Source organism: Belonocnema kinseyi, chromosome 4 (genome assembly GCF_010883055.1).
Source record: "Belonocnema kinseyi isolate 2016_QV_RU_SX_M_011 chromosome 4, B_treatae_v1, whole genome shotgun sequence".
Lineage (NCBI taxonomy): Eukaryota > Metazoa > Arthropoda > Insecta > Hymenoptera > Cynipidae > Belonocnema > Belonocnema kinseyi.
In genome coordinates this window covers 82,686,398-82,699,998 of record NC_046660.1, presented here as the reverse complement: position 1 = coordinate 82,699,998, position 13,601 = coordinate 82,686,398, and the positions used below count along the sequence as shown (strand labels likewise).

The 13,601-nt window shown below is 30.6% G+C and overlaps 1 protein-coding gene across 1 annotated transcript in view; it reads right to left on the bottom strand.

Moving 5' to 3' along the window:
• LOC117171219 overlaps positions 1–10,172 on the bottom strand; it is a 124,210-nt gene extending 114,038 nt beyond the window's left edge. Inside the window, exon 1 of the mRNA XM_033358317.1 lies at positions 9,733–10,172. Coding sequence (XP_033214208.1) covers positions 9,733–9,865 — 133 coding nt within the window. The 5' untranslated portion in view covers positions 9,866–10,172. The remainder of the gene's footprint in view (positions 1–9,732) is intronic.
• Between the last annotated feature and the right edge of the window lie 3,429 nt (positions 10,173–13,601).

The window sequence follows — 13,601 nt, the reverse complement described above, 5'->3', positions numbered from 1 at the left end:
ATTTGAATCATTTAAAATATTTACTAATTTCAATTAGTGACCCAATTCTAGCTGAGAATCAGTAGTTTTTACTGATAAGTTATTCATTGTTACTGATCCATTAGTAAAAAGATAGCTGTTTCATAACTAGAATTGAGCCACTGAGTGAAATTAGTAAAAGTTTTAACGGATTCAGATTTAGAGAGTATACTTCTAGTCGAAATGTATTGCGTTTTCAACCAAGAATGGTTAATTTTCTAACAAAAGATATGTATTCATAACTCAAAAAGATTAATAAAAATACGTACCAACAGAAATTAATTTTCAATGAAGCAGTATAAAATTTTTAATCATAATAGTTAATTCCATTTTCAAATCCTACAAAGATGCATTTTCAACCCTGAAAGATTATTTTTAAGATCAACAGTACGAATTTTCAACAAAACAGTTCAATTTTTGAAAAAGGGATCATTTTAACAAAAAAATTATTGAACTTTTAACAAAATAAGAAAGTTTTTCACTATATACTTACATTTTTTTTAAATATCTTATTTTTTATTCTACACGGAAGAATTTTCAACAAAAATATTAATTTTCTTTGAAAAAAGACGAATTTTCAACAAAATAAATTATTTTTCTATAAAATAGTTGAATTTTTAAATTATTAGGGATATTTTTTTAACCAAGACTGGAATAGTTTAATTCTCAGATGAAAAAATGTATTTCAAACTGAAAACCAAGTCTAATTTTTAACATAGTAGTTCACCTTTTAACCAAGGGGTTGGATTTGCTATAAAAAAATATGCATTTCTAACCAAAATTCATAAATTTATAATAAGAAAGTTGAATTTCCCGCCAAAAAATTCGTTTCCTATAAAAATGGGAACTTGCAACAAAATACATAAATTTTCGACGAAATTCTTGCAGTTTAAAGACAGAAGACGAGTTTTTTACAAAAGAGTTAAATTTTCAACAAAAAAGTTAATTTTCTGCTGAAGAGTTAAATTGTGAAATAAATGTTTTTTTTTGTTGTTTTCAAGTAGTTATATTTTATACCCAAATTGTTTAAATTTTAACTAAAAAGATGAACTTTCTACTAAAAAAGGAAAAGTTTCAAAAACATACAATAATTTTGAACCAGACAGTTGGAGTTTTTTACAAAAAAGCTATCATTTCTACCAAAGGAAATTATTATTATTACACCATTAAGCCATTTCCATTTCGGGGTAGGCGTGACTCACTCGGTAGGGGAAAGGAGTAGTGTGTGGAAGGGATAGAGATTTTTCAGATTGATCCAGAATTCTCGTGCTATTTAAGTAAATAACACGTTCGTTCCGCAACACTGCTCCGACCCAGGTTGCTGATCAATCTCTCTAGCAATCACACCAAGCGAAGAATCTCACGAAGTCGTTATGTAAGGTTCCCCACTTGGGTCTATTAGTGGCCAAGGTCTTTTGATTCAGGCGTCATTCACTCTACTGACACTCTTTTTATTTACTATTTGCCGCCATACTTTCCGGTCCTGGCATACTTCTCTAGCTTCTTTTATGTCCATGCATTTTTTTATGCAGGCTCTCGTGTTTCTGTGACTTCTTATGTCTCTTCTAACTAGAGTCTCAGGCACACATTCTAACCATTCTTTTCGCGGTCTACCTCTGGGCACGCTGCCATTTACTTTACCTTGATACACTTGTTTCGTTAGTCGTTCATTTGGCATTTTCTCAACATGTCCGAACCATCTTAAGCGATTTCTTTCCCATGTGTCTACTAGCGTCTCTTTTGCACCACATTCTTTTAGAATTCTCTCGTTACTTACTTTGTCCATCAGGGTTTTCCCGCATATTATGCGCATGAATCTCATGTCAATTGCGTTAATTTTACTCTTATCTTTTTCTTGATAAGTCCATGTCTCGCTACCATACAGTACTGTCAGTACAAATATGGAATTATGTATTGCCATTTTAGCTTTATTTGATATATTTTTACTTCTGATAAGGAGACCTGCTCTACCAATAACCCTCTTACCTTCATTTATTCGTCTATCTAATTCCTCATCTATCTTCCCGTCCCTAGTAAATAAGCTACCAAGGTATACGAACTTATCAACTTATTCAATTCTCTCATCATTTAATAAAATATTGCATGGTGTTTTCTCACTCTTTCCTTTGAACACCATAGTTTTTGTTTTATTTGCGTTAATTTTGAGGTCCATGCTCTTCATGCTTGCATCTAGTTTATTCAACATTCTTTGTAAGACTTCGATAGACTCTGCCATAACAACCTTATCATCTGTGAACGCTAACCCACGTACCCTTACTGTTTCGAGATCCACACCCTCTTCGTCGAAGAGAGCCATTCTTAAATACTTGTCCATAAATAATATAAATAACCATGAAGACATAACGCATCCTTGTCTAACTCCTTGAATAATATCGAAACAGTCAATCAGTTTCCCATTCACTCTTACACTCGCTTTGCTACCTGTATATATTGTTTTTATATCTTGTAGGATCCATCCATTGACCTTCCTGGCATAAACCCACTTTGGACTTCCCAAATCTTTGCTTCTGTTATTTTAATTACCCTACGAATAAGTATTTTTGAATATATTTTACTTACGGTGCTTAATAAGCTAATCCCTCTGTAATTATTGCACTCGCTTTTATCTCCCTTTCTCTTGTATATTGGTACGATAATCGCTTTGTTCCAATCGTCTGGGACGTCTCCCATCTCGAAACATAAATTTATCAATTCGCACAGTCTATGTGGTATGCACGTGACATCGTGTTTAAACATTTCAGGTTTAATACCGTCTACCCCGACAGCCTTACCGTTTTACAAGTTCTTAATTATATCCCTAACCTCAGTGACACAGACATTCTCAATTGAGTTTTCCATCGCATCGTGTTCAACATCGCAGTTGTGGTGTCCTATAGCTTCATCTCCGAATTGTCTCCTAAAATAGTCTCTGAAAGCCTCTAGTATTTCGTCTGCATCATATACCATTCCCCCCTACTATTTCTCATGTTAACAATTTCCTTACTTTTGCTTCCTTTCATTTTTTTATAAAGTAGTTTCCTGCTTCGAATTTCCAAAACAAAAAGACGAATTTTTAACCGGAAAACATGAACTCTCAAAAACAGGAAATTTCCAACTTAATAGTTTAACTTTCTATCAAATAGTTAAATTTTCAAAAAAGGATGAATTGTTAACCAAAAAGATATAAACTTTATTTTAAAAAAATGAAAGATGGTTAAGTTTTACAAAAAAAAAAAAAAAAACGAAACAATTTTCAACTAAAATGATCAATCTTTAACCAAAAATGTAATAGTTTATACTTCAACCAAAAGACTTGAATTTAAATAAAAAACAGTAATTAAATAACAACAAAAAACTCATTTTTAACATAGCAGTTACTTTGTAAGTGTAAAAGATAAGTTTTCAATAGAGGGACTGGTCACTGAGATTTGAGGTGACTCCCGGACTTACGAAAGACCCTATGGAGGTCAGTAGGAATCTCTAAATTCTTTTGCGTTGTTCAATGAGAATTGAGATGTGTCGGAACTTGGCCCCTCACTTTCCAAATTTCGAATTTTGTTTAGAGTTCTGAATAGTTCTTCAGTTCCTGATAACTTTTAGAAATAGTTCCAGCTTATAGTTCCCACTTTTCAAAAAATCAACTTTATCTTTAATGTTTGTTTTAAATATATTTTTTACACAATTTCGAAAATCCCAAAATTTCAGAGAAATTTTTCGAAAGAGTTCGAGGAGTTCTGAACATAGTTTTGGTAGCCCCCTAAATAGTTCTACAAAAAAAGTCTTCTAACATTTTTCGATCAACATAAAATCCAAAAGCCTACAACAATTTTCACATACACAAAAATTTCGAAATTAAGAAATTTGAGAATTCCAGGAGTTCTGATCAGATCAGAATCCAAAAACGTACAACACTTTAAAGATACCCAACACTTTGAAATTAAAATTTTTGAAAGTGCCAGGAGTTCTGATAGCTCCCGGAATAGTACTAACTCAAAATCGAAAAACCTACAACACTTTACACATACCCAACAATTTTAGAATTCAAAATTTTGAGAATTCCAGAAGTTCTGAACAGTTTCGGTGACCCCCTAAATAGTTCTACAAAAAAGTCTTTTAACATTTTTCGATCAACATAAAATCTACAAGCCTACAACAATTCACACATACCCAAAAAATTTGGAATTCAAAATTTCGAGAATTCCAGGAGTTCTGAACAGAGTTTTAGTAGCCCCCTAAATAGTTCTAAAAAAAGTCTTCTAATTTTTTTCGATCAATATAAAATCCAAAAGCCTACAACAATTTACAGATACCCAAATATTTCGAAATTAAAAATTTTGAGGATTCCAAGAGTTCTGATCAGAGTTATGTTTGGTCCCGAATAGCTCTACAAAAAACGCTTCTAAAATTTGTAGATCAACATAACATCCAACAGCCTACAATACTATGACTATGACGCATGTATGCAATATCAATCTCCGTACGTCGATTCAATAGTTTATTAAAATTCTTGTTGATAATTACTAAGAAAAATACGTACTTAATTATAAACTAATTCGTCTGACCCAACTTTTTGTCATACTTTAATCGAGGCTTTAATTAAGAATTACATTTTCTTTAAAAAGTTTCCTGTTTTCATTAGTTTCATTACTATTCATTCAAGATTCCACTTTTAGATACAAGTTTAACCAGTTTATTTTTATGCCGTTAAAAGATTTAGAATTTAATATTTCACGAAAAACTTTTCTTAATCGCTTAAAATCCCAATTACAATTATTAGCATAAATTAACTTTGACTCTATTTTTATCTCAAATAATGGTAATTGATGCATTCACAATATGTAATTTAAAATAAATAGAGGATCGGAATGATGAGTATTACATTTGCAGGTGAAAATTAGCTGCATTTCTGCAATTATTATTACACTATACGAGACTGTTTTGATTCTCTAGGAGACGTAAAGTGTGGTTTACATTTAGAGTAATTCTGGTAACTACATACCTTCATAGTTATTTTCTTACCCGGGTGTTTTTCTGACAAATTTCAAATGCAGAAGCGCTTACTGCAGACACAAGTGCAGAAGAGATAAGGAAATCTTTTAGTCAACAAAATGAATTTACTGAGTAAATAGATTTCTTGAGTACATATAGAATTTGTAGAAATGTGTTTGTAGAGCAAACATAGCAAATAATTTAGTCAAGGTCATATATTATCACGACAGAACAATGCAAAAACAAAATAGAAAATGTTATCAGGATGTTAGCAATGTCATCATGGGTGCCAATATTTTGGTCAGAAAATTTTAATTCACCAAATTGGACATCCTTTTGAAGATAGAAACTTTTTCTTAAGAAAGCTATGCTTCTTTATTTCGCGCAGTTCCCAAAATTCGAGACTTATACATTCAGTTTCGAGAATACAATGATGAGATTTCAATTTCTATTATAATGATTCATTATTGCTAACTGACTCGATCAGTCAATCAAAGTGACAATCGTGTCAATCGAAACTTACTGAATAGGTAATTCAATATGATTCTGTTCAGAACATTCAAACCTACTGTTTCGATCAGTGGAAGTTATTTATTAGATCAATTTGTCTTCAATGGTAGAAAATTTATTTTTATTTCTAATTCAACTATAGGGTAGGTTGAAAGTTTCAAACTAATCTTTTTTAGTTGAAAATTTAAATTTTTGGTTGGAAATTCTTGTATTTTGTTCAAATTCGTATTTGTCAGCAGAAAATCATTCTACTTCATTTAAAACTCAACTCCTTTGTTAAAAGTTAAACTACACTCCATTTCTGTTTGAAAATTAATTTTGTCAACTTTAAATTCAACCCTTCCATTTTTTATTGACAATTGACCATTCTCAGTTGAAAATTCCATTGTTTCTTTGATGTTGCATGAATTTTGATGAAAATTCGTGTTTATTGGTAGAAAATACATATTATTTGCTAAAAAAATTCACCTTTTTCGTTAAATTTAACTATTTTTTTATTTAAAATTGAAATCTTTTTAGTTGAAATGTCAATTATTACATTTTTTGTCAAGAATACCTGCTGTTTTATTAAAAATCTTACCACGTGAATAAAAGTTGAATTACTTTGTACAAAATTCATTCTTTTTTTGGTGCAAGATTCGTGGTTTTATTTGAAATTTCATATCTTTGGTCAAAAGTTGAACTATTTTTTAATTCGTTGTTTTTGGCTGAAAATGAATTTTTTAAACCGAAAGTTCAACTATTTCATTTTTGTTTCATAATTTTCCTCTGAAAATCCATCTATTTGTTTGGAATTTCATTTATCACGTTTTTTTTTAGAATTCATATTTTTTTTAAATTTTACCACTTGGATGAAAGTTGAACTACTGCCTTGAATTTTTCTCTGATTCTAGTTAAAATTCCATCTCCTGAGTTGAAAATTGGACAACTTTCTTGAAAAAAATGTCTGGTGTTGACAATTAATTTTGTTAATTGAAAATTTAATTATATTTTTTTGTTGGCAAATAACCTTTTTTAGATTCATATTCAACAGATTGGATCAATCTAAAATTACTGATTTCATTCGCAAATTTGAAGTCTTTTTAGACGGACTTGTCAGTCCTCGAATGTACGTATCTGTAATTGTGTGAAATAAGGACACAGATAAACATGTTTGCCGGATAAAAATATGATTTAAAAAATATATAATCTATTTTAGATTCATTTTAAATATCGGCACTGAGAGTGTATATTACAATTTTTCTAAATGTAGATAATGCATTTATTACGTAGGATGGCCTCGTTTATTGAATAGAAAATATCCTACGTACTCTGTTAGAAAAATCTGTACGAGGTTTAATATACATGTGTGTGAAGCAAGTATGCACTACCGCTACTGAAATGTAACATACATTGGTTTAGTGAATTTAGCATACATGTGTATTAAATTTAATATACAGGTCAGTATAGCAATGTACGTGAAAAGTCAACGTGCTTTAATTTCTTTAAATCTTGTCAAATATTCTCAATTAAATTTATAATTTAGAATTTTTCGACTGTATTATTATTTATTATGAAAGTGCAATGTATATGTAAAACTTTTTCCTAATTTCGCCCTGAATAGTCCAAATTTAAGGCGAAGACAGTTAATTGTAGGTTAGGTCTGTTATTTAATTGCTTAATTGAACTTCTTGACTAAAAATCCAATTTTATTTCTGGGTAACAGGAAGAAGGTGTCATGTTTTATTATTTACAATCGAAAATTGCTGCTAAACGGTTTTAATATACATGGAATTTAATATAGTCGCTCTTAATGGCGATTTCATATGCTTGATATATTCATTTTAATGCACATGGGTATATTATATTTAATATTATTTTTAACAGTGTATACCCATCAGCAACGCAATACTGGCAGACTATATAGGTATCACAATAACGTCATCGTGTCAATTATTTCGAAACAACAAAAAATATCCTCTAATGGTTTCTGGGACAATTTGGATTTCCGTTTACCTATAATTATATGCTAGCCATTCTAACAGAAGTTAAAATCCTTCTTTTGAAGTTTAAAAAAGATTTGTGGATTTCCAAAAAATATTAAAAAGTTTTTATTTTGAAAGGTAGATAAAGTTATACATTTTCTCAATTCAACACTATTATTCCAAGAGGTATTCCGGTTTTGAGAAAGCAAAAATTATCTTTAGTTATCTCTAGTTGAACTCTTTCAAAATATTTGAAAACTCAAGTATTATGTACGGTATTTGTTTTATTTTGATTCAATATTTTTTGAATAAAATTGACCAAGAATAAATTTAAAAGTTTCCTTTTTTGTGTATACTGGAAATTCCAAAGTTTTCCTAAGTATGAAAATAATTCAGGTAAATAATATTAGAATTTTGTAAGTAATCAAATTAAAATTATGCAAACAATCAATTTAAAAAAAAAGGTAGAATTAGCATACTATGGGCGTCTATGAAATTTGAATATAGCTTATTTAAAACGAAAAAAACAATTGGTGTAAAACATTTCAATATATATATAAAAGGTTTTGAAATTATAAACAAATTAAAATAGATTCTGTTTATTTAAAGCGACAAAGTTCTTTAATTTAAAGAGTGAGAATTAGAATTCCATCCTATATTATCAATTCTTAACTTTTTTATGATGTTCTCTCTGTTTTCATAGTGATTTAATATTTGTGAATTAGAAATAAAGGCTATTTGAAAATGACTAATATTTGATTTTAAATAAATAGCCACAATTAAAAAAAAATGTTAATTAGGTAATATTGATCCTTGCGTTCTTATTTATGCAATTTATTACATTTTTTTACAATTTTTATCTATTTATTATTTAATGAATGTAATAAAACAGTATACAACGAATGTCCTTCTATGCCTAACGAATTCGCATGTAAATTGTTCATGACTATAAGATTAAGTTAGTCGTAACATTCGCAGGATTTATCATTTGCTATAAATTCTTACTAGGATAAATAAATGATGTTATTTTTTGTCATAAAACCTTGATAATCACATTAAATTAAATATATATTGCTTTTAAAATTATTTAAATGTATTTAAAGCTTAGGTATGTATATTTTTTTACATTTGCTAAGAAATATAAATGTTTATTTATTGATGACGCATATTTACTGTGAAGATCTAAAGAATTGACGCGAAAAATTCCGATTTATGTTTAAAGGTTCAAAAAGCAAACAGGTGTTTTCTTATGTTTGGAATTTAAATGTTAAAAATGGGATAAAATAAGAATATTTGAATTTTAAAAGAATTCAAACTTTAAATGAGTTAACAATAATTTAAATCATTCAAATTTAGTAGATTTTATTTATTATCGAAATTTGCAACTAATATCGTCATCAGTTTATTTTATTTATTGAAATTTGAAAATACGGAAAGAATCAAAATAAAATATTATTAATGTTTGAAAGATATAAAAAACATTATAATTTTAATAATTGAAATTCAAATATTTAAGATTTAAAAGAATTTAAATGAAAATAAAGCATATACAAAAATTGAAAAGAGTGCAAATTGGAAAGCGGTAAAAAGGAAATTAATTTGAACATCAAAGCCTCGAGACTTAAAAATTTCTTAAAATATTGAGTATACAAATTTCAAGATGAATGGAATGTAAATAAGGAATTCAATACTAATGGGGAAAATCCGGAATTCGAAAGTCTTCTAATTTGAAAGGTTTAAGTCCATAAATATTTTAGGAAATTAAAAAATTCATAGAAAATTTCAAACGTGAAATAAAATCATCATCATTCATTCAATATTGTTTACTTACTTATCACCAGTTATATTTATTTATTATTTTACCCCTTGAAAGATTCTCTATGAATCTCTTTGGTATTTTTATTTTGAAAATGACATTAAAGACAAATATTGTTCGTAAAAATAACAATTATATAATTCCAAAATAAAATTCTTTCAACTGAAAATATTCGAAAGATTTTAAATCCGAAGTTACGATAAAGTATGAGTATTCTCCTCAATTGTATAAATAATTATTAATAATTTTCATTGTTTAACTTGACATATAACTATTGAACATCCTTAAATTAAATATGCAGCAAATACTTTTCATAAGCTTGGCTAGTCCGGTGTCTTTTCCAGCTTCGCAAATTTTTTGGGACGACTTGACGCAGCATGAAAAGAAGTGTTTAAGAATGTGTAAAAAGACATGAGTAAAAAATGTAAAACAAACCCTTATGCCTGCGCCACTGTCTGTAAAGTAAGGCTCCTACTGCAATAAGAAGACTCGTCGTTAAAAAGGTCCCAATTACAGCTCCTGCAATGCTTCCCGGGCTATAGCAAATATCCTGGTTTTCCGCCTCCATTTCGAGGCTCCAACTAAAAATTTGAGCTCCTTTGCTTGTAAAAATTCACCATTTCACTGCACACATATGTAATGAAAAAATTTCCGGCCTTGCACATTAAAGTTCACATCACTGTATCGCGATGAGACATTCTTTTTGGAAAATTTGCTTTTATCCGGCGTAGCATAGTTTTGTTGTTAAGATAATAAAATTCGCGCGCAAAAGAGGCCCAATATTCTGGACGAGAGAGGAAGAGAGACAGAGATAGAGAGCAAAGAAAAGGTAAATCGAGTTGGTGCTGGGACACCGTGCGCCTCAATACTGTGGATGCCGCGGGTCCGTGCAAACTACCGACCCAGCAAAAGGCCGAGTGAAACAGGTAGGTGTGCAACAGGTGCTTCTGAGATTCGAATGGGGGGACAAGAATCAGAGACGGTTCCCCCAAAGCTTCTGGAATTTCCTTCAAAAATGGGAAAAATGCGAGGAAGAAGGTTATTTTATTGTCGTGGGACTATGGATAGAAATCGGGCGGAATGTGGATGTTGGAGAGTATAAAAATTATGTTTAAAAACAAAAATGTGAGGCCAGCTTTTTCAAAAGTAAAAATATGTCAAATTCTAGTCCAGTCAGTTCTGTACAACGTAAATTATCACCAATTATATGTAGTTTATACTTGACTAGATGATGAGAAAAAAGGCATTTTTTTAATTTTAGTTTTTGGTACCTTATAAGCCTTTTTATAAAAAATTTCAAAAAAATATTTGAGTTAGACATTAGAAAAATGTTTGGTCATGATAGGTTAGCCAGCAATCGATTAGGGCCCTAAAGGACTGACTAGATTATGAAGAAAACAAATTTTGTTTCAGTGTTCAGTTTTCACTTTTGATCCTTTAAAGTTTAAACACCCTGGCTCTTTTTAAAAATTTATAAAAATATTTGGAGCAGAAACTTAGACATTTTTTTGGTACATCAAGTTCGATAACCCCCAATCAGGTCCCCAAAAGGCTGCTTAGATATTGAGGAAAAAATTTCAATTTTTTAGTTCATTTTTAATTTTTCGTACTTTTGAACACCCTAACTTTTTTTGCGAAATGTGCAAAAAATGTTTGATTTAGACACTTAGAAAAAAGTTTGGTTATCACGGGCTGGCCAGAACCTGGTTAGGGCCTGGAAGGACTGGCTGGATTATAAGGACAAAAGTATTTTTTATTCGCTTTTCACTTTGATACTTTTAAACGCCTTGGCTCTTTTTGAAAATGTATACAAAAATATTTGGATGAGAAACACATTTATTTAATATACCGAGTTAGTCAGCACCCGATTTTGGTCCGAAAAGACTGACTTGTTGACTAAAAAAAATCCATTTTTTTTATGTTGATTTTTCATCTTTGATACTTTCAAACACTCTGGCTATTTTTGAAAGTGAGCCAAAAAATATTTGGGTTTGATATTTACGAAATTTGTAGGTCATGACGGGCTAGCGAGCACCCGATTAGTGACGGAAAAGACTGTTTAGATTACACGGTCTTGACAATGCCCAAACTGTACGAAATTCTGCCCCTATAATTTACTAACCCTACCCTAAAACCTATTTTGGGTCAAAATTTATATTATAGATTTTTTTTAGACAAGTTATTTAGTCAATTTTAAAGAGCTGCTTGTAGGCATTTTTTAATTTGTGGTTTGTTTAAGCTTTTATGTTATTGTAATTAGCACTCAAAAGTTTCATTTTAAGTCCGTAGCACCCGTGTAAAATTTACAATATTTAAGTGTTTTTGATATTTTAATCCTATTTCAGCGCGCAGTACCTTTTTTCGACATAAATCCTATCAGCTCCTGTGATAATTTTAAAAAATAAAATTTTTATAACGTTTCTGGTAACTTTCGTCACAAAATGATGTAGGAATTGTTAAAAAATTTTTTTAATGAAGCTAGAATTTTCCGGTACTTTTGTCCTACAAAATTTCTTGTGAAACGGTATATATTTAAAACTTTCTTCGTACTTTAGTCCTATTTCATCAGCACTTGTAAATATTTCGAAACAAAATAAAAGTGAATATTTCTAGCACACTTGTCCCTATTTGGACATTTACAATTTTTTCACATACACAGTACTTTAATGGGACTTTAAATCAAAATTTGAAAAATATTTAAAGAAAGTGCCAAAATTTTTTTATTGCCTTAGCTTTTTGGATGGAATAAATTACGATGAACGGAATGAAAAAAGTACCTAAAGTTCTGATGTTAGCTTTTTAAAAAGAAGAAACTTTGGAAAATAGAAAACATTCAAATAGATAATTTTATGTTAATCTGAAACATTTTTGATGTTTCTGTATCATAATAGTCACATAAAAACACATGGCATTAAGATGGCGTGTTATATTCTAAAAACAAATTATAATTACACATACTTTTTCCAACCTAAAAGAAATTAAGTATTAAATATTAAATATTCAAAAAATATTTACTCAAGGAATTCAATTTGTGTACAATAATTGCACAATAGGACTTAAAATAAGAGAAGTAAGTTTTTAACCAAAAGTGTAATCGGCTCATTAGAGACAGTTATATAACAAAGGAAAAAAGAGAGAAATAAAGAAAAGAGACAACAAAACCACCTCGCTCTCTTTTCCTTACTCCTATCCGTCTTTTTCATAACATTAGAGACCTACATGTTTCAAAGCCAATTTAGGCTTCTACAAGAGGAACATTTTTAATAGGAACTACTATGTGGGACAGTTGGGACACTCCCAGTCGAGTGTCAGTGGTACGACTGTGCACGTTGTTGGCGACTGGCACACCTGTACATATGTACATATGGGACACTCCCAACTGTGCACGTCTCAATTAATACTGCCCAAATAAGATTTTTAACTTGTCAGATCACACGTGCAGATAGTAACCACCCAACTGTGCACGTCAAGGGCCAGTGATACCATATAACTGTGCACGTTTTTCTTGCCACTGGCACAACTGTCCACGCGCACAGATGGTAGCCTCCCACCTGGTCACTGCTCAATTGATACGATTAGTCTTTTCATTTAAAAGTCCATGTGCATGGATGGTACCCTCCCAAATATCTAAGTCTCAATTACTGCGATCAGACTTGATTAATACAATCTTCTTTCACTTTAACCCTCTACCGCCCTTAAAACTTTCTTTTTTTCTGAATTTTGAGATATTTAGGCATATTATTCCTATGGCGGAGTGTATACAAAACTAAAATTCTAGCTCATTACCGTCCTGACTTTCATGTAAATCCTTGCGTTAAAAATTGCTGTTCGTCTCAAAGTCATATTTAAAAAAACGCAAGTCCTCCAAACGTTACATATATGTCACTGGGCGGTAGAGGGTTAACGTCTACGTACACAGATGGAACCTTCCCAACTGTACACGTCTGTATTAATGCTATTATATTTTTGTGCGTGCAAAGTTACGAGTGTACTAAAAATTCACGTGGACTTGTAAGTGAAACAATCAATAGCATTAATTGAGACGTGCACAGTTGGGAGGGTACCATCTGTGTACGTAGACTTTTAAGTGAAAAATCTGATGGCATCAATTGAGACGCGCACCATTGGAAGGGTACCATCTCTGCACGTGGACTTGTAAATTGACAATCTGATCGTATCAACTAAGTCGTGCACAGTTGGGAGTCTCCTATATGTACACACGGACTTGCAAGTTAAACATACAATCATATTAATTAAGAGGTGCACAGTTGGGAGGGTACCATTTGTGGACGTGGACATGCAAG